Source organism: Brachyistius frenatus, unplaced genomic scaffold (assembly GCF_029030835.1).
Source record: "Brachyistius frenatus isolate BFR_SWC_R1_liver_20210118 unplaced genomic scaffold, ASM2903083v1 Contig_112, whole genome shotgun sequence".
In the NCBI taxonomy this organism is placed as follows: Eukaryota; Metazoa; Chordata; class Actinopteri; family Embiotocidae; genus Brachyistius; species Brachyistius frenatus.
The window spans coordinates 636,168-663,998 of NW_027210711.1; the positions used below are offsets into that span (position 1 = coordinate 636,168).

At 49.4% G+C, this 27,831-nt stretch overlaps 3 protein-coding genes across 15 annotated transcripts in view; 2 read left to right on the forward strand and 1 right to left on the reverse strand.

The window, feature by feature from the left end:
• Positions 1 to 2,691, forward strand: part of rnd3a (Rho family GTPase 3a) — a 28,202-nt gene extending 25,511 nt beyond the window's left edge. For all 3 annotated transcript variants that reach the window (XM_069712825.1, XM_069712826.1, XM_069712824.1), the window contains one exon: positions 190 to 2,691. In XM_069712825.1, coding sequence (XP_069568926.1) covers positions 190 to 438 — 249 coding nt within the window. In that variant the 3' untranslated portion in view covers positions 439 to 2,691. The remainder of the gene's footprint in view (positions 1 to 189) is intronic.
• LOC138629219 (R3H domain-containing protein 1-like) overlaps positions 1 to 27,831 on the forward strand; it is a 131,890-nt gene that overhangs the window by 73,398 nt on the left and 30,661 nt on the right. The window lies entirely within an intron of this gene.
• nbeal1 (neurobeachin-like 1) overlaps positions 1 to 27,831 on the reverse strand; it is a 109,120-nt gene that overhangs the window by 8,233 nt on the left and 73,056 nt on the right. The gene's annotated exons all lie outside the window — the stretch shown is intronic.

The following is a 27,831-nucleotide window of genomic DNA, read 5'->3' on the forward strand; positions in this document are numbered from 1 at the left end:
CTCCGCTCTAAGACGCGTTTAATTGATCCCTCGGAGTGAAAATCCCGTCGGTGACGTTAAATGCGTGGAACCTCACGGGAAGCTGACCTGCGAGCTTTTTCTTTTCCGGCGGTGACCGTATTTGACCTAATTTGTATTGTTTTTACCCTCCTCCTCCTCCTCCTCCTCCTCCTCCTTTCCTCCCTCCAGGGCTCCAGCATGGCCAAGCAGATCTCGGCGCCCTACATCGAGTGCTCGGCCCAGCAGTCGGAGAACAGCGTCAGAGACATTTTCCACGTGGCCACGCTGGCCTGCATCAACAAAAACCACAAAAACGTGAAGCGCAGCAAGGCCGCCCGCTCCAACAAGAGGATCTCGCACATGCCCGGTCGGCCCGACCTGGCCGCCGTGGCGTCGGACCTCCGGAAAGACAAAGCCAAAAGTTGCACGGTCATGTGACTCGATCGGACAGAGGGGAGTGTGGGGGCTCAGACTGAGGAGGACGAGGACGGAGCAAGCGGGAAGCTATCGGGGCAATCCTGCACGCTAAAGACCCCTTACGTGTCCGTCCGGAAAAGGGGTTTTATAAGCTTCAATTCACGTTCATGTTACCGGAATACTCCGCACCAATGAAAACTAGTAGCGTCTCGATTGACGCCCTTCCCCCCTTCCCTCCCTCCCCCACCCCCGTAACACACACACACACACACACCCCCCACCAGAAGAGGAAGCTATCTATCAGCGGAGCTACCTGCTCGTGGGGGGGGAAGTGACCCGCTTCCTCCTGGGAGGACAACGCGGATGCTGTCAAGGCTTTCCACACCAACAGGAAATGAGCAGGAGGAGTGATGTCATTAGGAGACGCTCATTTCTCAAAGAAGGAACATGCGATCTTTGGAACGAGAGCCGAAGCCAGTTTTTTTTTTTTTTTTTTTGTGGGAGAGGCGAGTGTGGGGGGTAAAAAAAAAAAAAAAAAAAAAAGTAAAAGAAAAGGAGCTTCTGTTGTTTGTGCAGGATCAAAGACTTTTCTTTTTTTTTTTTGTTGCTCGGAGGGCTTATACAACAACCCGTCACCGTGGTTTGGAACTGATTCACCCTCTCACCCTCTTCGCTCCTGTAAACTGGTAGTCTGTGTGCAGAGGAGCTCAGAAGAGAACGTCCTCAATCCCGCGCAATGGAAACTTGACGCTGTGTGTATGTGTGTCCCCCTCGTCTCTGATATGTCGTCGGTATAATGTGAAGTCATTGGTGTGTAGCTGCGTCATTGTTCTGTTTTCCCTCGGGTGATGGCGGGAGCTCGAACGGTGCCACCGATCCGGTCGTGTCACCTCAACAGTACTGAAATAACTCCATTAACAACAATGGTTTTCAGCCGTCTGGGATTTGGCAAATAGTTCACTTCAGTCCACACGATAAACAAATGTAACGTGTCCCTTCATTTGTCCAAGCTGAAAGAGGATATTTAAAAAAAACAAAAAACTCAATCGACCCTATACAGGACCCTTTATGGGGAAAAAAAACAAAATTGCCTAATTGTGCAAAATGAGGATATCCTAAAAGGCTCATAGCCAGTTGGAGGCGTGAATAAATTTCCCACCGCACTTTATAGAGGCAGTGGAATTGGAAAAAAGCAACAATTAAATCCTGTTTATTTGTCTGTGTAAACAGCAGAGCTCCCTCCCGGCTTTGTGTTTCCCCCGAAGTAGCCCCGACTGCTGTTGGGTAAAATCTTTTTTTTTTTAAAGGCCCCCCTCCCGCTCATTCGCACCAGCTATTAGTGATGAAATGAATAATGTGAAATTATTCCATTCAAACATTCAAATAGAAAAGCAACAATTAGTGGGTTTGAACTCTAAGGCATTTTTTAATGAACCAACTTTAAATGATCTTGGCACTGCTGACTTTGAGGAAACAGAGAAAAAAAAATAGAGGAAGCTACATGTTGATGTTTTATTTAACCTCCTCTGTGGGTATAAATGACCCCACAAAAGAGGAATAGTTTGCAGACATACGCCGCCTTCAAACAGACCTCGTGAACTTGGGGTTACGACACGGAAAGTGACGTGCGCGGTATGTCTAGCGTTCAAAGGTTTGTCGTGAGAACAACGCATCCAACAGAAAATGAACCTTTTTAACAGCCTCCGCCGTTTCTGTAGACGTCAGCAAACATGTCTGGAAAGTGTTTTTTATTTTGTATTTTTTTTTTAAAGACGCGGCCCGTTTTCCTGAACACACCGCCACACATTTTCTACTTTAAAATCGGATTGTATTGCTTCTGGCTGAAAGTTAACGAGGCCATTTCAGTGTTTTCAGTTTCATTTGAAATACAGCGTGTCGTAATGTAAAGAAGAATTAGGTTTCAATTTGGAAAATGAGAAAACTGTCTTTGTTTTTGTATTTGTTTTTTGTTTTTTCCCCCTCCGACAGTGCAATTACGAAGCTGTTTAAATATCAAAGGCATCGATGCACTTTTAATGTAACTTTCCGCTTATCAGTTCGCTTGTTCAAATGCCAGCGCTGTCGCATTTGGCAGCTCGGTGCTCCCCGCCCGACTCCCATCTTCATTTTCTAATCTGTTGTCTCCTCCCCGTGTACACTATCACGTTTCCTTGAATGTTGATGTCACCTCCAAAATGTCTTTGCCAATGTCGTTGCCACAATATTTATTGAATTATATATTTTCCCTTTAGAATAAATGCAAATGGAATTGAAGTGTGTTTTTGTTTTGTTTTTGTTTATCGAGAAAAGAAAGATGTAAAATGCCAAAATGAGGCAACAAGATGGATAGAGAACCCCAAACGGGTTCTTCTTGCCTGCTGGTAATCTCTACGAAGAAGAACAAGACGGACCCATCTTTAACGTGGTGGAGGGAGGGGGGGGTCTGACTCTTTAATTAAGACACGGCTCTCTTGAAAAAGAGGCAGAAACAGCTGTCTGTTTGTGGGGGCGGAAACTTTTATACACCCTTCTCACACGTAATTGTAAACATTACATATATTTCTCATAATCACGCCAGGAAGAATCCCGTAATGCGATTTCCGACACCCCTACAGCGGACCGTACCATTTCTCAACCCGCAAGTTCGCTTGGACGTCTTTTCAGATTACGTCACTCACTCCTGTCGTCGCCATGGAAGTCCGCGTGCTTTGCCCAAACCGCTAGTTAACGTAAGTAGCTAATTTAGTTTTTATATATATCCAGCTTGTTTTACACACTTTTTCTTTCAGAGTTCCGGAATTTGTTTGCGTCGAGTGTGTATAAATGGATGCTAATGTTTGGTAGCTGTCTCCCTAGATAACGTTATTAGCCCTCTCACGTTAACGAGCTTTAACGAGCTAAAGCTAACGTGTAGCAGTAGGCGCCATTTAATTAACAATAATTACCGACATGAAATAAATACGGATGTATATAATATGGAGCATTAGTTGTAGGTGTTTTTCGTCCTGATTATGGAGTTTATCGCTTCATAATGAGTCGTTTGACTGCGACGGTTTGTAATAATAATAATAAACTTTATTGGTATAGCACTTTTCAAACAAGATGTCGGTGAAGACGGAGATGTATGAGGTTGTCGAGGGCGGGAAAACAGGCACGTGGTGAAAAAAATAAAAGTGGGATGAAAGACTTTTTTTTTTTTTTTCTTCCCCCAAGTCACATGCATTTATATTAGATTTACGTCTGGTTAGAAAAGTTTTAAGAGCCATTGCTTATATTTCAGAGTGGACTGAGGGACTGCAGCCCCAGTACATCAATTTTTATTTCTTTTATTGAACTAACTTCAAGTGTATTTATTCGACGCGTAAGATGGCGGCAGCTCTTCGCGGTAAGTAACGTTTATACTTTTTGGGGTACGGATTAAACGGATCAGATAAAACGTGTTGTTTAGGGAGCTTCACGGGTGCTGGTAGTTAAGTTTTAAACACAGCCAAGCAAGCCGTCTCCCTCCTTTGCTGTATTTTTTTGATTTCGCACAGCCTAAAGGGGATTTGGGTGTCAGTGTCTCCGTTTCAAACAGCGATGGCCTCTGTATTTAAAAGACTTTAGGAGGGAGTAGTCTTCTGCGCTCGGCGTAAATCACCTCACGCTTTCTCCGCCCCGCGTAATGCCTCGATAAACCACAGCGCAACACGTCTAGAGTTTGGGTTTTAACTTTTGGTCGGGACGCTTTTCGATTCTCCGGTGGCCTTTTAATGCATAAAACGTGTGCACGCGTCTGCAAACTGTGCAACACGTTTAGCTACTAACACGGGAAGTGATAAATCTTAAGACTTAACGTCGTTTATATAAACGGAAGCTGTAACTGTCGTGAACCATTTTCAAACCTGACCGAGGTCGCTGAAGATTTTGAAAGAGGATCAAATGCCATTATCAAGGCTCTTCTCTGGCTTTGAGTTTGAATGAAAGAAAATACCGCACGATAATAAAAAAAAAAAGGGAACTGGCGTTAATGCATCTTTTTAAAACGGTCAGTATTCAACATTGTAAGAAGCACAGGAGAAGTAATGTACCGCCCAAACAAAAGACAGGAATGCGTCGTGGGTAGACGGCGGCAGGCTGGAGGAAAAAAAGAAAAAAAAACACAAACTGAATTTCAACACTTCATCACCAAGCAACTCCTACAACATCAATATTTCATGTAAAAAATATATATATATATATATATATATATATATATATAGAGGTGTGTTTTCTTTCATATCTGTCTCCAGCTTGAAATAATTCATCACCAGCTCTCTCTTTGTAATAGCAACAGCAGACTGACGCTGACCTTTAACAACGGTTAACCTGGATTCAAACGGCCGGGACCTGATTCCGAAGGTACGTAACCCGACCCAGATACCGTAACGAGTCAGGAATCCTAGTAAAGCGGAGCGTCTGAGCACAGCTTCGGGCCCACACGCTTCCTTTGGGTGGACTGAGCTGGCAGAAAATCTGTGTTTAGCAAGTCTGCAGTCCACCCTGTCCTGTCCTGTCCTGTCCCGCGCCATGCCGCACGTGTCCCACAACGCCTCATTTTAACACGGACGTGTTATATAAATACGGGAAGCGAAGTGAGCTAATCCGCTGATTGCACATGTGCTTGCAAGTCATTTCCACATCTCTCCCAAGGTTGTACTCTTAGAATTTGCAGCTGTTTATAGTATGTTTTCTCAGCCACGCTAGCAGCAAAGCTCTTCGGGGGGGGGGGGGTCGGGGTCGAGGTCAGTGTCGGTGGGTCTGCCGCTTTGGTTTAAAAAATTCCACATCTGTTGTACGGACTGTCGCAACTCTGCTTGTCGGGAGCGTGGGGGGTGGTGGGGTTCAGTAGTGTGATGCCAACAGGGTTTCGAGACTAATCACAGTGAAGACTGAAGCTGTGACTAATAGGTGGGCGGAGCCAGGCACAGAGACTCCTGGTGGCCAAACGATAAAACAGCACGACGTGCTGTTTCCTCTTAATGTTTCATCATCCGTGAAATGTATTGTCGCAGCTTTTTTTTTTTATATGATCAGCGTTCACGGTTCCCAGATGACGAGTCCTTGACACTTTGACAACCCTCTGACTTTTTTCCTCTCGTCTAGAGGCGCAATGAGGTTTATGTTTTTGGGTTTTATCTCGGCAAAGTTCACGTACCCTGCCGGACAAATGTAGGAATCAAACTCCCAGTGACAAATAGAGCGACGCAGCTGTGACTCCCACACGCACACGGCGCTGACAAGAAGGCACTCCTACCCGGCGCACGCGGAAAGGTTGAGCGGCATCGTAGCCTTTGGCAGCTCGGTCCCGAAAAGGCAGGGATCGTTTGAACGAAAGGAGATTAGCGAAACTTGTTGTCGTATCCTTTTGTTTACACCCGCCTCCCGCTCCGTTAATCCGACAGCTGACAAACCGGGTGCTTTGAAATGTAGCCGGAAGACCTTAGACTTTTCTTCGTTGGGACATTTTTCTTACTTTCAACCCCCCCCCCCCCACCACCACCACCACCACCACCAAAAAAAAGAAGAAAAAGCAAGTCTCCGTCATCGGGATCGCTTATTTGATTTTTAGATCGAACCATCCCGAGACCGTTTAAAAGCATCACTCTGGGCTTCTATATACAGCTATGATAAATTGTTTTAATATTAAGCCGAAGATCCTTTTCCCACTCTCCGGTGCAAAACAGAATAAATGTCCTAATCTCTCAGCGGTAACAGGCTTAGAGAGAGAAGGAACCTATTCATCACCATCTTTCTCGCACCAAAGAAGCTTCTTTTTTTTTCCCCCCATCTCGATTAAGAAATATAATCTTTAATAATATAATCGGATGAACCTTTACGGCAAAAAGCGACAACGGGATCGGGTGGGAATGATAATCTATCAGCCACGTATTGCTTTTGGTCCGCGCAATCGAAGGTCTGATATTGTAACCGGGTGAAGTCGAGGCGGAAAGGAGACGCTTTGTCAAAATGTTCTCACACACTCTTGTAGTTGAATGTAAATCCGCCCGGCTCCCCCAAGTTTGTGTGTGTGTGTGTGTGTGTGTGTGTGTGTGTGTGTGTGTGTGTGCGTGTGTGTGTGTGTGTGTGGTGATCTCATCCCCCCCCACACACACACACACACACACACACTTCCCACCCACTCCTTCCCAGTTTCCACTATTTCCCTGCAGGACCAGCTGGGACGGACACAGACTGGGAGCGTGTAGATCAATAGGTCTAAACTGGTGGTGCATTGTCTCCCCTCTCCCCCCTCTCCTCCCTTCCCTCTACCCCCCCGAATCCTCCCGCCTCAGACAATCAGTCATGCACAGCTGTAATATAGAGACGGGCTGAAAGCCAAACAATGGGCATCTTTCTCCTTTACAGAAAAATGCGGCAGTGGACTCGGCCCGAAGGTCTTGAGAAAAGAGGATGAAGAGAGGAACACGTTCCCCGCGGCCTTAACGACGAGCCTTTAGTTCATTACGAATGAACCGGCGCGACGCGGGGGCTTAATCTAAAATGCCGACACGGCCTCGGCGAAGTAATGGTGCGGAAGCCGGGAACGCAACAGCGCGTTCGTTCAGATAATGTTTGGGCTGAATTTTTTTTTAAATATTTTACTCACGCTAAGCGCAAACCTCCGAAATATAATCGCGCCGGAACGAAAGCGGTCGTTTGCGACCGAAGCGCCTCGCGTCGTTTCAGCCGGTCGGGGGAACCGTAGCGCCGAGGAGAAGCTTCGGTTATCGCGGCCCAATTCGTAGCGCGCAAAAGTTGCGTTTCCAGCTCTCTCGCGTGCAGGATACTCTGCATGCGCCAGCAATTTTAAGAACGTGCGCAGGAAATGTGCCGCCAGCGTCAATTTCCTACCCGCCTGCTTTTATTGCTACGGAAACCCCTGATATTTGGAAAACGATCGCCAAAAAAAAGAAATCCACCTTTTTTTTTTTTTTTTGCCAGGCGCGTCGATAAAAAAAATAAAAACAGACGGAGCGAGTAAATCGCGACCTAAGCGACACATTTCTGAATGATTTTCCACATTATTTTTGCGCAAAGTTGTCCACCAACCATCGGTGTTGCATTTTTAGCGCTCGCGGTCTCTTAACTTTCCATTTTTAAGGACTCTGCGGGTGCCGTTTCTCAAATTTAGCTAAATCCCGCTTCGCCCGCGGAGGTACGTGACGTCACCTTCTTCCAACTGAGGCCTGCTTGACGTCAGAGGAGCCCAGACAAAACAAATAGCGCCGAAGTCTCTCGGGGGGAAACTTTCTGTCCACGTGCATGACCTCGTCGCTAAGAAGCTCATCGGGGAAATCAGTTTTCGGGGGAAATCGATGACGCGCGTAACTGCGTCCAGATGTCCGCATCGCGGTTCTTTACCGAGTTCGGTTATCACGTTACCGCATGTGCCGTTTGTCGTTATTCTGGAGAGCTTAAAACGCAAGCGAGAGCCGTCACGTCGGTGAAACGTTACTCTGCGTGCGATTTGAACACCGCGTCGTAGACATTTCACTAATGAAGCGGGCAATCCACCCCGACAGCTCCCATTTTATTGAAACTGAGAGCTCGTTGGCTCGCTGCCGCCCTCCACGGGGGATTGTGTTTTGGAGGAGGACTGCGGGAACAAAAGAAAAACCTTTTTGTGCTCCTCTGTGGAATATTTCTGCGGAGAGAGAAAAAAAAAAGAAGAAGTTCCTGACTCATGTTTTATTGGTTTCAGAGCTTGTCAGCGAGATAACCCGGGCCAGATTCTTCTGTGGATTTTGGCAAGAAGCGCGCTTGGATTACAAAGCTTAAAAACTTGACATTAAAACTGCTTTTAATATTTGAACTGTCAACTGGATTCCCTCATCTTTCTCCAACATCCTCTCCCCTCTCCCCTCCCCCTCCTCTCCTCTCCCCTGCCCTCCCCTCCCCTCTCCAGTCTGGTCTGCCATATGCCCGATCCTCACGGTGGGCTCCGTCCAGACCGCTGACCTCCCGCTTCGCTCCCGTCTCGGCCATCTGCTCCCCGCCTCGGCCTTCTCGGTCGGAGGCCAAATGTCGAGCGGCTCGACACGTGTCCGAGCACGTCGTCACGAGAGTCCCCGTCGCACGCCCGAGCTCTAATCGAACCCACTCGGTCGTAATCGCCGCGTTCTTCCGAGCCGCCGCGGAAGTAAACCAGAGTTTTAGGTTCTGAAAATACACGACGACGCTGTTATTTCGCGCGCATTTCCGTCCGACACCGATTCACGAATATTAGAAATCCGCCGCTGGGCGTCCTGACTTCAAGGCCGACAGACTCTGACTTAACGGAACATAAAAAGAAATGACGTTTATTTCGGCCTCGACAGCGATTACGTGAACCGTCGCAACATTTTGGTGCAATTTGAGCCCGACTGACTTTTCCCGCGGCGCCACCGTGAGGTTGTTTTTGAGGGAGAAGTCTCGCCGACCGTCGGGAATAATTCGCGTGACGTTTTGGACGCCGGTTCACGTCTACGTTAGGACGATTCCTTCACGTCGATTTATATACGCGACACCAGTCGAAGGACCCGCTCGTCGGGCTTTCCCTTCCTCTCCTCGGTGTCGGTCGCGTGCGATCGGTCGAGCGGTCGCACGAGAGAACGTAAACACGACGGCGTCGCCTCCATCTCGCTCGTCCCGCAGCCGTCGACACATTTGGTATTTTACGAGTCGCCTCTCCTCTCTCCCCTCTTCTGTCCGTCTTTTAACAGCAGCCTGTCCTCCGGGCTTTGACCTCGTCAACCTCAGCCGTCACTACTTCCTGTCTCGCGGTCCCTGGACTTGGCAGTTGGCCACACACACGCGCACACACACTCACTCTTTCGCTCTCACCGGGGTCACGGCTAATCCAAATTCCAGCCGTACCCAATGACCGCCAGCGAGGGTGTGTTTGTTTATTTGTTAGTTCATTTACAGCATCTCCATGAGTCATGGACCCCCTAAAGATGAGAGAAGCTAGTGCATCACAAAAATCACTTTGTGTGTGTGTGTGTGTGTGTGTGTGTGTGTGTGTGTGTGTGTGTGTGTGTGTGTGTGTGTGTGTGTGTGTGTGTGTGTGTGAAAGAGAGACACACTAAATTCCCCCCCTCCCTCCCTCTTGTTCCCCCCTCCCTCCTCCTGCTGTGTGTGTTTACTTCACCAAAGAACAAAAAAAAAGCACGGAGGACTCCCACCTGCCCTGATTAGCATGAATCAGCTTCGGATGAGTCCCTGACATGCCCACCACCCATCGACACCCCAACACACACACACACACTCTCTCTCTCACACTCTCACCTCCCCACCCAACACCCCCTACCGCGCCAGTGATGCCGCAATGAGCCACAGACGCTTATCAGTTGACAGCCACTCCCGGCGCTCTGCTGGAACCCCGCGGTGCGTTTGTTTTGCTGAGCTGTAACTCAATTTGCCTCGTCGGATGTTGTTGTTGTTTTTTTTGCCGCTGCGTCGAGAGATCGCACTTCGCCCGCGAAAACGAGGACTCTGACCAGTTTTTTACGGCCGGAGGATGAGATTTTGCGGCCCGCGCTAAGAAGCTTGTTGCGCGAGCAGGCGCGCCCTGTTGCGCAGAAATAAACGCGCCGCATCGGGACATAAAACATTTCTCGTGCCGTGCAATTAACCCTCAGATGAAAGACCTGGAGATGCACGTTGTCAAGACGGCTCGCACCTAATAATCACCTTCTTAATCAAACTTCCACTTGCTGCGTTTCTCCTGTCTCAGGCTATTAAATCACTGTCACATCCCTGCTGTGTCTGTTTGTTAACGGACCGTAATGTATTCAGATGCACGAGAGCCTCTCGCATAGTTTGGTTTGTGAAGTGGGGGGCGGAGGGGGACAGTTACAATGAGATGTAAGAAACCACCCACCCCACCCCATTCCCCGGCGAAATCCGAAGTACGTCGGATTTTGGACGAGACAGGAAGCCCCCTTGAATTATGAATTAAATAACGCTAGTAATAATTGAAAATTGCAGGGCTCCGTCTTCGTCTTGTCAAGGATTGACGTTACAAAATCCTGAAGGGCTTCATCTGAGATCGTAAATGAAAAATTAGATGTGTTGTGTGAGAGATGGAACAATACAATTTAAAAAAAAAAATAGTTTAAATGAAGAATTCGTCACTTAACACTTTTATTTGAGAGACCGCCGAACGGATCTTTTCCATCCGTGGGATTAAGAGAGACTAAATCACTGCCGTGTTTTCAACATATTACAGTCTCAGGGGTTCACAGTGTAAACTCAGCGGCCCCCCATCTTTGCTCTTCCACTTTCAGCCGGCGCGATAGCATCTTTTCAACAAATACACACACACACACACACACGGAAACCTCTGGAATCCAGCTGAGCGTGGAGATTAGAGGTGAGTCCGTAGGGTCGCGCGGACTCGTCTTATCAGCGGCGCGCAGCCCACCGACTCTTCACCTATCGGTCATCTCGGAGCGAAGCCGCAGATCGAGGACGGATCGCAGACGGAAGAAGCCGCGCTATTATTAGAAAAGCTTCCTCGAAACGTCGCCGACAGAGCGCATCTCAAAACCCAAGGAAAAATAAATCAAGGCTCGTCTTTGAACATTGGGACACAAAGAAGCGAAGCGGTAGCTTGTTTTTGTTTTTTTGTGTGCGTTTCAATGATAAAGGCTGAAATTCAGTCCAACTGGGCTCTAAGCAAATTTGCGAGACGACATTTATAAAGCCGTTCGAATAGCTTTTCCGCTGCGTAATCACGACGGAGACGGAAATGTTAATTCGTCGTTGCAGACGGCGAGAGAAGAGACGGACGAAGAGAGGCGAGCGGCGCCGCCGCACGCCGGGAGCGGCGTACCCGCGGCGCGCTTCGTTTAGAAATGTACTCGTTCTCTGCGGGACGGATGAAACGAAGCCTTCTGGCGCGGCCGAAGCGGGCCGCAGCGCCTCCTAACGCAGGAATCCCGTACGGCTGCCAGCGTTTCTCCCCGTGGTGCTCCGCAGCCAAAAGCAATTAAAACTCGGCGAGGTTAAGGATGACTCAAAGTCCCAGCGAGGTGGGGCCCCCCCCCAAAAAAAAACCAAGAAAAAAAAATGAAACAATTAAACAAGGGGAAGACCGTTCCTCTGTCATTCTGCATATTTCAGGGCAAACTCCCGGGATTTCCGCAACCATCTGGAAAAAAGAAGAAGGAAAAAAAAAAGGCCCAGACATTATCCGATCGGGTGTTTTCAAACCCACCCGAAAGATCAGGCGGAGGTCGGTCGGGGAAAAAAAAGCCGTTCGGGCCGAGAACGTTCAAATGTGAAGCGATGGATTCGGACGCTGACGTCTCCGCCCAGAAGAACTGACTAAATGAACTGAATGAAATCTACTGCGAAACATTCCCTCTTTCCAAGAATCGCGGGAACAAAGTTCCAGGACCAGCTGAAAAATAATTCACCGTCGCCGCTGCCTCGGGCCACAGAGGAAATCTGCGGCGCTTGATGGGAGATTCCCGACTTAATATTACACGATCTGGGGGGGGTAATGAATCTCCTCGTGCCCAAACGGCGTTTTCTGTCCGGGGGGGGGGGGGGGTATCCTTTCGATACGGGCGAAGCGGACCGAGTGCAATTCTCACCTCACCTCCCCTCCCCTCCCTCCCTGAGTCACGTTGTTGTATTCCTGGCGACTAAACTCATTACATTTGCAGCACTTATCTCTCGGTTCCATTTGCAGCTGCCAGCATGTGAAATTGCCTCGCGTCGCTTTAATGTCAGACATTCAAAGAGGTCGCATAAGAGATCCCTTAATATTCCCATTAAAATGAAAAATGCCTTTTTCTGTATTGTCTGCGGGAGGGCGGTTGTACTACCGATGACAGTCGCGGACGTTTCTTCAGACTTCATCCACCGCGTGCTTACAGTTGACCGGTTTCCCGTCTGCACGTCAGCCTTAATAACGCGGAAAGACGAGACGCCCCTTCGATAACGCAACAACCGCGGAGGTTTACGTTGCCGTCGCTGTTTGCAATCATTTCAACTTTGTTTCCAAGAGATCGTGTTTTCGCTTCCAACTCGGGCGTCTGCAGATCGGCGAGCGATCATTGTTCACCTGCAAGGTCGCCGCGGTTTTGTATCATTTTTAATTTTTTTTAGATCTATTAAGAGTCGACGAGTGAGAGGAGGACACTTGAAAGCGTTGTTTGGTGGAGGGTTTTTATTTATTTATTTTTTTTTTTTAAGTTTGTGCGACTGAGAGTAAAAGATGTCAAGGATTTTATTTCGAAGCAAAAACTTTTACACAATACCGCTCCAACAAAAGCAAAACCTCCGCTTTAATTTAAATGACTTTTTGTCCGACGATCACGAGGATATTGCCGACGACTCCGTGGCTGCAACGTTACTCTCCCAATTGCATTAATAACGATCTGAAATTATGACTGTAAAAAGTGTTTTGCAGTAGATTTGCCAGGAACAGTTTGTGTCGTAGCTACTGCCAGTAATGTTTACAGTGTGCAGGCGGGAGGGGGAAAAGAAAATCCTCCGACGAATCTGTTTCTACGTCTTGTACGTGCACGCACGTAGCGCACCAAAAAGCGGCGCTTTCAGTGTTATTAATAACGGATCGAGTAAAGTAACTACCTACCTACCTACCTAGTTGAAGGCGATAGTCGACCGGTCGCCGCGCATTTACGATATCCATTAAACTGTTTGAATACATATTTAGGGGCATCGGAGACGGCTTCGGTCCCAGGTCGTTAACGCTCGGTTATACTCCGAAGAAATACCAAATTGTAATAACGAGCCTTTAAAATATAACTTTTAACAAGCGTCGACGGCCATCGTAACGGCAAATTATTCGATTTTTTTTTTTTTTTTTTTTTTAACGAGTCTCGCATGTCCCGTAACGAGGGCCCAGTAGACCCCGCGGCATCCCCGAGTTACCCATAAGGCCGCATGCCGAACGGGAGAAGGAAAAAAAATCATGAATTATTTGTGCGTCGTTGTTTTTCTTCCCGTTTTTCTAAACGACTGCCGAAAACTCGGTCGATTGAGATTTTTCCGGTTGAGTAACGCGTCTATCGGGATCCTTCCGCGTCGGTCCTCGGGCCGTTCCCGCCGCCCATTCGTGGGCTGAGACGAGTTTCTATCTGGACGGCTTTCACACTTATCTGAAGTATTTAACACCTCGTCGATTCTGTATAAAGTTGTTCCGCGCCGTCAACCCCATCAAATGAACGTAATGACAAAACCAACGTCCGCTTCACGTCATAAGCGCAAACGTTTTCTGCGATTAAGTCCGTCGCCACGGAAACGTTGAACGTTCACGTTTTCACGAGGCTGATATTATTGTTAATAATATTATTATTATTTTTGTTAACTGGGAACGAAATTCCTTTATAGGGTTAAATGAAACTCGGTGTGTCTGTAAGAGGATCATCTCCACGTGGTTGTTTACCGGTTGCTTTGCCCTTTGACCTTAGATGTTCAAGAATATAATGGGACTTTGCAGAGGTGTGTGTGTGTGTGTGTGTGTGTGTGTGTGTGTGTGTGTGTGTGTGTGTGTGAGAGTGAACTGAGCTCATCTCCTCTCAGATCCTTCACCGCTGGAGGTTTCACAGGAAGCACCCGCCGTCCGTCCCCCTCCTCTTTCCCCTCGTCTTTCCTTCCTCCCCAGCCGCGAACCGAAGCCGGCCGAGTTCAAAGGGGAACCGGAGGAAGAGGGAGGAACGGGGTAAAAGAGGGAGGCAGGGGAGGAGAAGGAGGGCTGAGCTCTCTAAACATCCTGGAAGCTGACTTCCCCCCCCGCCGTTTAAAATACAATTGATGTCATCTTGCCTCACGGGCTGAGGTTTCCCGGTGCGAACGCATTGCGTTGCGAAGTCTGCGGCTGAAACGCAGACTCATCGCCGAGGCTTCATTTCACCGGCGGAGACGTTTTGAGTTTTTAACGCCGTCGCATCGGTCGACGACATTCGGAGAGACGGGGTCGAAAATCGCAAATCAGCCGATTCGAGATAAACGAAGGACGTTCCACACGCGGGCTTGAAGGTAGAAATTGACGGACGATGCAATTTTTCTTCTCTAACCTCGCGCGTCTTTGATCTTCCTTGTTTGTTGTCCTTTGATTACGACAGTTTATAGAGCGCGTCGTGTTAAAGCGTTGCGAAAATTGTATCGGCCGGGGATCGCAATTGTTTCTTCGACCCGGGCCAGCGGCCGGGGAAATATATTCAGCGAATGTTTTGAAGTTGAAAAATTTAAATCTGATTTCGATGCCCTTCAACAAAGTTCAACCCCTGAAAAAAATGAGTATTAGAAACAGACAATCTGGTAGATATATATATTAAAAAAAAGAGGTGACAATGTCGTCCACAAAGTAAGCTACGTTTGAAAGTGTGAAATTGGAATGTTTTGTGACATTGTAGAAAAAGTTGTCTTTAGTTTTCAAGGGCGCCCATGAAACCGAACAGCAAACTTTATTCAGATAAAAGCGAGACCGATATAGGTACACAATACGCTGTTATTCTTTCCACCTTATTGTCCTCTCATTCTACGAACCCGGGGCGGGAGCAAGGAGGTAAACACCGAGGCACTCCGAGTATCTCTCCGCAGATTAGCGTCTGCCTTAAAAATCGGACTAATTAAAAAGGCGCCGCAGGTGCATCCCGTCCTCGTCCCTCGCCTCCGACGAAAACACAATTAGTCTTTAGTTGCGGAGGATGAACCAAACAGCATTTAATTGCTTTTTAGAGATCCACCGTAGAAGATCAATTAGCACCAAACTCCAGCCCTGCTGGCATTTGGAAAGAACATAAACACAGTTGGCGCTCATATACGGGACCCGGGGGTGGGGGGATTTTTAAAGTTCAAGGTTCAACGCGAGGCAAACGGGAACACCTCGCTGAGAACTCGCGGAAAGGTTGTTGCCGCGGTAACGCGACAGCCGCCATGTTGCGTAACGTTGAAATTCAGCCGCCGAGGTCTTTCGTCGGCCCGGCTGCTCCGATCTCGCTCCGGGTCGGACACGCGAAGTTATGATCTCCTCTCGCGTTTTCCCGCCGGCTTCCCGCACCCTCCGAAAAGCCAGGGGACGTCAACGGGAGTCGATCCGGAGGCTCGCGGCGAAGCGAAGTCGCAGTCGGACGCTTCCTTTTCAAGCGACTCTCGACGGGCGAACTTGCCGACGTGTCGCCCGAGTGCGCTCCGGGAGACGAAGGAGCAAAAGGACGCCGGGAATTCAGTCTTTTACGCGATACGACCCGTTTGGCGTTAAAACACAGCTGGCTGGAATGGGTTACGATCACTTTGTGGGGGTCGTTCATTCATTCGTTAAAAACAAACCCTTTGAAAGGTTAAGACTGGTGTTTGATCGTCTTTTACTTCCTCGGAGGACGGTGTTCCCAGATCCAACATTTACGGCGTGAATGTACGGGTCTGGCTGATTCATTTTGCTCTTTTAATGGGATTTGCAGTTTTATCCTTTACAATCGACGAACGCATCATTTGCCATATTTGGCTGCAGGATGACGAGGCGATACCTTCAAAACAAACCTGAAAAAAATGAAGAATGCTTGTTTGACGTGCACAGATTGTGTCCCGGTCCCTCGTCGGGGTTCGCTCAGAGTTCATTCGTTCAGCTGAGAGTCAGCCGTTAGGAGCCGAACTGAATAAATGACGAAGTGATTTTAATATGCCGGCCTCCGTTGCGGACCGGCAACCCGGCGCCGCCGCCCCGGACTCTCCGTCGGCATAGAAAACGTTATCTCGCCTCGTCGTAAACAGAAAATACAATCAATAAGTATATAGTGGGTGCGTTTACCTCCCACACAACTGCTTACTTCAGCCTGCTGCCAAACAGACCGCGGAAAGAACGTATTCAGGCCATCACATTCGGGTACATTTGACTTTTGTGGATATTTGACAGTCGTATTTCAGTATTATTCAGAGACAGGATTCAATTTAACCTTCTTTTAACGCAGTAATATTTTTGTCCACCGAAAGTCTTTTGGAACAAATCAATGCCGAAAACCATGTATTTCAAGATGTTGTGACTTTATAATGTTTTTATATGTATTCAATTAAGTAATAAAATAAAATGAGTTAGGATAAGTTTATGTTTGTTGACAACATTTTGTATCTCTTAGATTACACAAAGTGTTGTTCATATACGTCTGTTTGTTTCTATATGAACTCGTAGAAAAGGGGAGATGTTGAGGCTGCTCGGCTTTAAAATGACCTCAATGATGGGAAACGGTGGGATTCAGTTCAGTTAACTGGATAAAAGGAGTCAAGAAACTGGATTTGTGCTATCGCGATGGATTTTTCTGCAGGACTTCGGTCAGTTAGCAAGATTTTTTAAAAAGAAAATATTGTTATTCGATTTGTCCAATGTCCAGTCCAGGCGATGAGACATTTAAACCGTACACTCGTGCGCACGTTGTTGACAGCGGCCAAAACGGGGTTTGAAATTGTTTTCGAAATCACGTTTTCCGGCTTTGATTTTTATCCCGCATCCAGAACCTCAAATAACCCAAATGTGTCATCACTTCTGAGGTCATTATGAGGACATCCAGTGCACACGTGCACACACACACACACACATATATATATATCCTGTTGCAGAGATGCCTGTAGGCGCATGGTGAAGGGTGCTGTTTACGACACGTGTGTGTGTGTGTGTGTGTGTGTGAGAGAGAGAAGTGGGGCCGGTTTTAGCATTTTTGTACGTGGTAAGAGAGATGTTGTAAATGTACGCGTTACGAGACGAAGCTGAAGGAAGACGTCAACGTTCTTTAAAGCTGTGAGGAGATGGAGCTGCAGCGACGGTGAACGTGTCGGAGGCGTCCTGATGTGTATTAGCGAACCTGTCCGACGCCGCTCCACTAATTTAAACCTGAAATCCCGAACACGAGCGACTCGCCGGCGCGGGGCAGGAGTACGACAGCGCCGTTGTTGTGACTTCACTCGTACGAGCCCGCGACGATTTTTCCACGCTGGTGGAGACCCAGATATGTCATGTCTGGGACTTATCTTTTCAAATTCTGAGGCTGCAGACTTTTTACTCCAGTGGCTGAGCATTTTTCTCCCTCTCCGCGATAGATTTACTTGTCAGATTGTGTAAACATGATGTTCCCCCCCCCTCTCTCCGCACACACACACACACACACACGCACGCACGCACACACACAAGCACGCCCAGCTCGCCTCGCACGGAGCCACACAGCTGCACGCTCAAACACACACTTTGCCCTCTGGTTATTGTTGACAATGTCATTGGATGTCACCGCGGATGTCTGTTTCCAACCTCACCTCTCGCTCTGCACCAGGTCCCGGGTGTAAACGGAGGAAGGCAGCGCATCACAACATCTTACGGCCGTTCAGCTTCTCCCGACTCGAGCGGTTAAAAAAATGGCTCAAAAGGGCCGCAAATTTGCCTCCCGTCCCCACGGCGACGGGCGCGCTCACCTGCCGTCGTTTGAAAACAAACTGAAATCGGGGAAATCGTTTCACGTCCGAAGGCCGAAAGTCAAAAGGGGACCGAATTTGGACGAATGCCCTTTTTCCCCTCTGTTGAGTAACGCTCGCTAAGAATTACAGTGGCCCGCTATTTGAGGGAATCGTTTCGCTTTTTAAATCATATTTGGTTGAAGTTTTTTTGTTTGTGACCGGATTTATTTCCTCAGTTTTGTTGTTTTGGTTTAAACCCGGATACAATAATATCACAGAAAAAGGCCCAATATGACCGTCCGCACCCCGGTGGTCCACCATCTCATCGTCCATCCACATAGAACATTTTGCGTAAATGTAAACGCCACGTTGTGCTGTCGATGCCGGGTATCGCTGCTGCGGCCCGGGGGCTTTTTCATGATAAAAGTCACCAGACTGGCACTTCGGGCTCTTTTGTGGTTTTCTTTTGTTTTTGTAGTTTCAGGCATTCGCTAAAAAAAAAAAAAAAAGTAAAAAAAAAAGTGTTTTTCCGTCGCGGGTGCCGGATAGCTGGTTTTAACAAAAGCAAGCTGCGTATCTCGCACATGCAGAGTCGTCGGAGGGGATCGTTCCCTGGAAGACGAACCGCTTGGGATTAACTCAGAGAGAGGGTGTCGAACGTGTGTGTGTGCGTGTGTGTGTGTGTGTGTGTGTGTGTGTGTGTGTGTGCGTGTGTGTGTGTGCGTGCGTGCCGTAAAGCACCTTTTGCAGCCTCATCTCAACACAGGAGATGTCAGCGAGGCCGAGTCGGCTGAGTCACAGACTTTAAAGAACAGGTGCCGCGTGGGAGGGGAAGCGTCTTACAGATTTACATGTTTTGGCGGCTTTCACCTCCGGTGTTTTCGGCGTGCGGAGTTGAAAATAACCCGACGAAACTGAAACGCACCGAGTAGCCGAGAAGGGGAAAAAGAGAAATGTAACCGCGGGACCACGGTCGAACCACGAAGGCGTCGTGAAAGTGGGTTAATCCCAGCGTAGAACAACTGGTCTCCGCTGCGAGTCGTCGTTTTTCCTCCCAGCTGATTTGGAAAGCAGCCGCACGAGTCGCCATTCCCAGAAAACCCGTGAACTTGTTAACCCGTCAGTTTCCTGCGAACCTTTGAGCACTTCGCTGTTATTCACGGACTTTGAAACCTCATGTTTTGGTGCAGTCGAACATTATTACAAAAGCTTTCACACTTTGAGTGTTCGCAGCACTTTTGAAATTTCGCAGCCACGATATGAACCGAATGTAAATTTCGCAGACGCGAGCGCGTCGATCCGAGTCCTACTTCCAGCATCCCGAGTGCGTTCTCCAAACTCGAATCTCCTTCCGTGCGCTCAGACGAATACCGAAACCACCTCCGCAAACGCCGGCGGCGGGAAACGATTCGCGAATGGAAATTCCGACGTAGAATTTGGGCGTAAAAGCTCAAAAAGAGAAGACGCGTCGAGAAGAAAACGACGACGCGACTAGCGTCGTCTTCTGTTCTCTCGTGTAATTTTTCAGATCTAACTTGACAGCTTCGAGTCTCGACGCGTCGCAGTTCATCACAAAGTAAACCGGCTCATCTGACGCTTTTTCTCTCGCCTCGCCCGATCGTCAGCGCGCGTCCGACCGATCCGTCCGCCGCGAGATCGGCTCGTGTTCCGACCGCGACGACGACAACGATAACCGCCGCGATTTAATCAGCGTCGCGCGCCGTCGTCGAAACGTAAACGAGAGGCTCGCCGGGCCCCGACGGGGAGCTCGGCAGTAGCGGCGTCGACTGCGGTCCGCGCCGCTAAGCGCCGTCGCTTCCTCCTCCGTACTCCCGTCGCCCCGCCGGCGTTTTGTACCCGCCCGTCAGAAAAATGAGCGGCCGAGGCGGCAGATGCGGGCGGGTGTTGCCGTGGCCGCTTTGTTCACTCCCTCCCTCTTTCCCTCTCTCCCTCCCTCCCTCCCCGAGCAGGTGGTTAAAGGCAGAATAGCGACAGGCCGCGGCGCCGGCGATGCGAGCGGACAGAGTGTCACCGCGGAGCGCGGCGGTCTCCGCAGCCTGCTGTCACATCCCGTGACACTCAGCAAAGATGGCCGCAAAGCAAAGACGCCTTTGAAATATGGTGAATTTTACAGCCGTGTTAGGACCCTACATAAAGCCCGAGTGGACTTTATATGAAAAATTCACAGCGATCGAATTCGTTTGTCGGTCGACGGGAAGAAAAACTATGCAGAACAGCTAAAACGCAGGATATGAAAATGCCCCCCCCCTCCCATTTCCGTCCTCCAGCTCTCCGCAAACACGTCACCGTGCTTTTTTCTTATTCATTATCTTTCATCTCACACTGAAGCTCCCACTGTAGTTCCTTTGGGAAAACCTCTTTTCTCTCATCTCCTCATTCTATCCAGAGAAATCACAGATCCCGCTGCCGGTCGCCTCAAATCGGTCCGACCGAACGCGGACAGAACGGCGGAGGGGAACGCGGGCGGCCGTCTCTCAAACCCAATATTTAAGCTTTCTCCCTCCTTCGATTTCCGTCGCCGTGCGTCGATCGCTTTCCTGGTTTCCCACTGATTTAATGAAACGCGTTTCCCCCTTTCTCTCCGCCTCCTTTGTTTTCCGCCTCTTTGAGGGAAGTGTCGCGGGGAGCCGCAGATTAAACGAACAGCGGCACATTCCCCCCCGGGAAGCCGAAAGCGATATCTCACCGACGCCGACGTCGCGCAGGCTCTGTAAAATGTCGATAAGGCCGCTTTTCCGCCTTCAAATACGACGAGACAAATTCGTTCGAGATTGAATTTGGGGCACGTGTTGCTTTATTATTGTACCGCACGAGCGCAATATAATCTCTATTATGCAAAATGCCGAGCGATACGGGTTCGTAAATGATTGAAAATTGCTCATCACGCGCGTGCGGGAGGGGAGACTTGGAGGCCTCGGGGTGTCGGCGCGGCACCGGAAAGCTGCCGTATCGAGACTCCGCAGTCGGCGTCACGTCGGTTCAGTCCCACGGCGACGCGCAAACATCCGACGTGTTAAATACGCTCGGATCGCTGTCAACACTCATCAAGGCATTATAGTTTAATGTCGGCGCAGCCCGCGGCTATTCGGAGTGCGGTAACGTGAGGAGGACGAGGTGGTAATGAAGAGCGTCTAACAGCTTTAATGCGGTACGACTGCGAAAACTCATTTAGTAAGCGATTAGAGAACAAAGACGAGATCATAAGTCTGCGTCCCAAAAAAAAAAAGCTTCACTTGTGGTTGTATGAGATGTAGAAAACATGTACATTTTTTGCCAATCTATAAAAAAAAAAATTAAAAGCTGAAATCTGTCATTTCAAAATATATTTAGGCCTCTACTTGTTGCACACTTTACGGTGTCGTAGATTTAAATGTAATCCCTATAAATTGACGCTAAATATCCCATCGGGAAAAGTTGTCACAAATTGAATAATAGTCGTTGAAATGTGTCCAGAACTCGCCTGTCGTCCATCGATGGCAAGTAGAAGTGATTCTTTAAACGGTCCCGCAGCTCACGCTGCACGTCAGGACAACAGCTACGCTCCACCAGACGGATGATGTAATCCCCGCGGTGAAGTAGGGCGGCGGCGGCGTGCCATCGAGTGGATCCTCAGCAGCGGGGACGGAGAAACTAGAACTGAAGGAAGGATGGACGCAAACGAACGCCGGGAGGTCTTTGAAGGAAACCGTCTCCGGCGGGCGACGTCAGACCGCAGCGACAGTTCACCTTTCGGCGAGAAAATCCCCTGAAGCAAACAGCCGAGGCAGCGAGTCTCCGACTGTCCTCGAGCCCGGTCTCAAACCTCCACGAGGAAAGTTGAAAACGGCAGTTCACAAACACTCGCCATCCCACCGGAAAGCCCGAGACGATCCGCCCGGACCGACGGGACGAACTGCCCGAAAGAGATTTACCGAAGAAGACGGGAAGCCAGAAGCCGCCGCGAGAAGCGCTTCTCCGAAGTCTCCGAATACATTTTAAAGGAGAGATGTCAGTTTTGAATTATTAATGCATTTGCTAAAAAAATTCTCCAGACACGTTTTCACTTTCTCATTTTGGGTTATCGAGTGCAGATTAAGGAGGAAACGTGCCAGTTTTATTCATTTCAAATTGTGCCGTTTTACTCTTCTAACATACCGCCCAACGGAGAAGTAATCATTAAAAAGGTTCGTACGCAGTAATACGAGACAGTGTTTTACGAGTCTGTTAACGTCCTCAAGAAAAAGTCCATTCTTTTTGAAAGATTATGCAATTTGGTAAGAATGAAAGGGGAACCGGAGACCGCCGTGGAATAGTACAGACCCGCTTAATTAAAGATGTCCTCCAGCGATTTAGTATTCTACTTCCATAAAGTTAGAAAAGCCAGCAGAGGACACGCTAAAATATAAAAGAACGGTCCAAAAACAAAAAAATCAAAGCGGCAGAAGCAGAGAAGAGGCCTGACATTTCCCACAATGCAACCCGGCACCAGAGGTTTTTTTTTTTTCGTCTCGTCATTTGAGCTTTGTCTATCCAAACCCAAGCTCGGGTAACCCCGACGACGGCGGTGTGACATCATCGGGTGGGTCCGCAGGGTGAGCACGATAGCTTTAAAGATCCTGCTCACTTTTACCCGTCACGCCAAACGATCTCGCGCGCCGTTTGTTTTCGGGGTATAATCTACGGCGAAAAGTCGTAAACAGACGAGCGGCTCTATCGCGAGAGGCCGGAAACAAAAGTCGCGTCGACACCGAGGATGGAGAACGGATTTGCCGTCACGCTCGTGTTTAACACGAGGTCGCGGCCCGCAGGCATCGATCCGGAGGACTCGCCGTCTCCTCCGGAGAGAGGAAAAGGAAAAAGGAAGCTCTCAGCAGGACGGCGAGGTCATCGCTGTCTCGCGCAAGGGCAGGAAAACGCCACCGGGTAATTGAGTGACGCTCGGCCGGTGGCTACACATCGGGGGGCGGAGGGAGGAAAGGACGTTTCGCCTCCGTCTGTCGAGGGGAAAGTGAATCGGAGCCATTTCATATCAGTCGGGGTTTATTTTTGTGTGTGTGTCAGGGGACACAGTTTATTTTCTTTGTTGTTATTTTCCTCATTTTGGACGCTCAGCAAAAACACGCGAGTCGACGGCGGCGGACAAAAACGGGGACTTTTTATGTGCCGGGAGGAACGGCGAGACCAGACGCGTCCGCTTTTTCCTCCCGCCAACCTTCGTCGCTCCGCCAGGCGACAAAGGAAAGCACTCTCGCAGGAATCGCAGCGCCGCGCTGTCGCAGCGAGTGCATCGGCTCGGAAGTGAATTTGTGTTATTCGCCCATTACCTGAAGGCGCAGAAGCGCTGACGGAGGGGCTTTCTATATTGGTGAAGCCTCTATACGCCATCAGTGGCTTGTCACAACCAATCCAGCTGCATCTTCTGATAGCTTTCTTTCATTCCCTCCTGCTTTTTTCTTCCCTCCCCCACCCCTACCCCCCCGCATCCCAGGCGCAGGGTTTGTTTTCTAAAGGCCATCAGCTGTCGTCGACGTCTCTGAGGTCCCACCTGCCCTTGACCCTCATCGTGCGCTGGCGGTGTGTGTGTGTGTGTGTGTGTTTGCGTTTGCCCGTCTTTGAATAAGCAATCGAGGGTGACATTGTGTGCAGAGGCGGAGGGGTAGGAGTCCTATTTTTTTCCCCCAACCTTTGCAGGGCGGTTGCATGCGGGTTTGTCCACAGACGACGCGCCGCATCGCCGCATTTACGACAACGATCGTTCGAGGTTCCTCCGAGCGGAAGATAATTACAGACATTCCGCACACGCCCGCGCATCCAGACGGTTGACTTAATTTGTTTCGAGCAGGGCAGGCGATCGGCGTAACCTTGATGAAGTAATTGTCTCCAGGAGGAATCGGAGGGAAGGATTGTTCTGAAAGGAGTCAGATGTGAGTTTTATTGCAGGTTATAGAAGTGCGATCAATGAAAGGTGCATTTTGAAGAAGATACTTTTGATATAACGTATAACTCTGTAGTGAGCATAAAAACAGGAAGTCCAGGAAAACGGCCGACTCGCCGGTTCCCCGTCGCGTCTCGCCCAAAATTGAGCTCGGCCGACCGACTCCCGGCTCGCTTCGCATTTATAGCGCGAAGACGTGAAAATAGCGGCAATCCGAACGAGCGCATTTACCCTGAAATAACAGCTTCGAAGCCATTTTTTGCGCACACTCGTAGAATTGACGTTAAATCCAGTAACGACAATTGTTTTTTGCGCGTGCGATCGCCTCGTGTGGCCACAGAGGTCGCCGTTGCTCACCGAAGGTCGCGCGGCGTCGCTCTAACGGATGTGTTTTCACCACAGTTTTCTCTGCGCGCCGAGTGTCCTTCAGCCCGGACCGGCCGAGAGGCTCCGTAATGTGCCATCAAAACCTATTTATCTCTGTCGAGCGCACGGTCGGGCCGGTGGGCTCGGTGCTTTCTGTCCTCGCCTTTTTCAGGGCGGTAAATCCCTCACTTTGATTTGTTTTCGGCCTCCCGTGTTGCCAGCGTAGGTAGTAACGAGGAGTTTATTATTCGTCATAACCCCCTTTGAGAATGACCTTTAAAATCTGCGTTTTCCTTCAGCCTTTCTTGAGGTTCATTTTTAGCCTCTTTCAGATCATCGTTTTGGTTTTATGCACTTAAGTCACCGATAGTTTGGCTCATTAATGGTTCTCGGCGGAAAGGCGGTCGGTTTGGTCCGGAATACGAGACCTTTCCGTCCCATCTTTTCCTCAAATAAGAAATCCCAATCGTGACGTCCACCGCTGCGATGAGATTACGATCGTCTCTGACAGTATCGATCCCGAGATCCTTCTCCCGACCAATTTAGCCTCCGTTATGAGCTTTTTGGGTGTTTTTTTTTGCCGCCAGACAGGACGCGTATGGAGGGAGCTGCTGAAAGATTAAAGCAGGTAGGCGTATTGATCGGCAGGCAGACGGCAGTCAGGTGGCCATCGATCGGGCGAAAGCCAATTTTTGACCTCGAAGCGAGCCGTTCCAATCAATCGGCTTAGTCGAGCGGGAGAAGGGAAGAATGAGAAGGCCGGCCCCGAAATATTCTCTATTTCTGTGTTATTCATCATCTTTTTCTGGAGCGAGGGCTCCGATCTCTACCTTTTGAGGGGTTTTTCTTTTATTAGGAATAAACAGCGAAAAGGAATCTCGTCGCGGCGAAATAATCAGATTCCCGTCGCACCGGTAATCCCAAACACACGTATTCTTCTTTTGTTTAGTCGCATTCGCAGATGGATTATTTTGACCTTCCGGGAAGGCCGGTCAATCAATACCGCAAAAGATGCAGCACATCCTCCTTTCATATTCACGAGTGCTTCAAAACCGCGCCGGCGTGATATTACTGTACATTAGCCTAATGCAGCCGGAGCATCGACTAACGATTAATGCGCATACGAGCTCGTGAAGTATTTACGCGTGCAGTGTACGACAGCGGAACAAATCCAACCCGCCTCATTGAAGGGTTTTTTTTTCTCGTAAAGAGGACGGTGAACCTTCCAGATAAAAATATTAGGAAACACTAATATTTTTATCTGGAAGGTTCACCGTCCGAAACCCCGACCCGTTGTATTTCGCTCCCGTCCCGTTTTTCCTCGCCGCGGGTTGATGTTTCTGCACCTCGACGCAAACGGCCCAATTCCTGACCAGAGGTCCGGAGAAGTCAAAACGCGTCCGATGTGCAGCGCAACGCAGTTACGATGTCATAAATCCACAATCTATAGATGCAGCGTTTTTCAAAGTGCCCACGTGTGTTGTAAATATTGAGGAAAAAAAGTCCACATGTTGTATATGTTGAACTATTTAAATTTGGACAAACCTCCTTTTGCTCTCCCGTGCAGAATGTGTTTTTTTTTTTTTTTTACACAATCTTGTCGGCACTCGCGCTTTACTTTGAGTGAAATGTTTTAAATTCGAGCTCGGCTCGTCGTCCCCGTCCGATTGCGGGAGGCGTCGCCGGTAACGGACGCGCCTGCAGAACCTTTATCTTAAATGAAATGTGAAAATCCACGAAGACCGGAGATGCGCGGAAAAACAATCCACCTTAAAGCCCGAATGAATTGTCAGCGAGCAAGCGGGTAGGAGCGAAAAGATCCCGAAGAGATGTCCTCGCGTGGCGTCGAATACGATTGTGCTTCACACGGTTGACGTGGCGAACATCGACGCTAGCTTTTCACGAGCTAACACTACCTCGCCGTTATATGTAATTTATTTCGGAGCGTAACGAGAGACTTCCTCGTCTTAGCGGGTCGGACTGTTTAACATTGTCGAGGCGCTCCCGGATACAAATCTCAGCTGATTTACATTTTAATTAATGTTGATGAATGTGCACTCTGCTGGAATAAATAAATATGAAAGAGCTTTTTTCTCTTTCGCCTCCGCATCTAAAGTACGTCCCACTTCCTAAAATGAATCCACAACTTCCTGACAGTCACGCGGCTCCGCCCGCTGCTTTTAAAAAAAAAATGCCTCCAGCAGCCGTCGCTGAAGAAAGGACTTCATGTAGGAGCATCGGACCTGAAACGGGTTTGGTCCGCGCTCGGCGTTGACCTTTTTGGGGGAGCGGCGTTTGTCAGACGGCGCCCGGGCCCTCGGCGCCGCGCGGTATCGCGCCGCCCCGCGTCATCCACCCGCCAGGAGCTAAACGGGACGTCGGGGCGGCCCACGTGCGAAAGCGGCTCGCCGGAGCGCCTCCGTCTGTCCGCCGACGTTACCTCAGCCGGAGCGCTCGGCCGCGCCGGTCGTTGACCCCGCGGGCTCGTTCTCCCGCTTTTAATTGTTTTGGCGCCGCGTGAGTCACGGATACGGTCGGCCCGGCGACCGAGAAGGAAGCGCGGACCCGTTCGACGAGACTCGACGACCCGTCGGAGCGTGAGACGAACCCGAAGAGACATCTGACACGGGCGCGTCGATGCACTTCAGGCTGTCGAGTCGTTTAGCTTTCTCGCTCGAACGTGTACACACCGAGTGAATCTGTCAGCACCTCACTCCCCCCCCACCTCTCCTCCCCCCTCTCACCTCCCACCGTTGTCCTGGCGATCGTAGTGTCTGGAGAGAAAACCGTCTCTTCGCTCTCCAACACAAACAGCGGTGTCGGACCGGACGCTGAGATTAGCTAATACATTAGCTTTGGGCGCTGAGTGTGAAAACCTCCTTCAATCAAATGCTGTTAGACTCACAGGACCTTCCCCCCGTCCCCCCGTCCCCCTCTCTCTCTCTCAATCTGACACGTGCTATCATCTTCTGTTGTTTCCAATGGGAACTGAAAGCGCAGGTTAGCGGGGCGTTAGGGGCCGCGGCCCTGCGGTCATTGCCGATGCCGTGGCGTGTCATTCAGGCCGGAGGCGTGGAGCGCTTCCTCTCGGGGCCTCGAGCGACGTCGCACCGGAACGACGTCGGCGTTCCTCCCGCGCAGTTATTCCAGGGTTGTTTTTTTTTTTTTACACGTCTACGTTTACTTCGTTTCGCCGTCGTCGCTGTAGCGAGGAGCGCAGATTTCAGACGTCCGGATCCAATTACATTCTCCTCTTCCTCGAAATGCTATTATGCTAATGTACGACGATTCCCGACTCCTTTGTTCATTTCCCAATATCCCCCCACCGGCCACTCTCGTCCTTTTGACTAATATCCTCCCGCTTACACAACATCCACATCCTCCCTGTCAATAAGATAACGATGAAATGAAACGGAAACAAATCAATGCAGGGAGATGAGATGAGAAAGAGAAAGAGAAGCGGGAGTTAGTCCGCCGGTAAGATCTTTTTTAACGAGTCGGAAGTTTCCCAAAGAATTTCTCAAGCGTTTCCCTTCGCCGCGCATCCGGTCTTCTGCGGGTTTAGTGAGAAAAACACGACACGGTTAAACCTCGGTCGGATCCCGGACGGATTTTCATCCGAAAGTAGAAGAAAGCTTCGCGCAAGCAGAGACGCGAAAGCCCGAAACGTCTCAATTGCTCGGAAGCGAAAAGGTTCC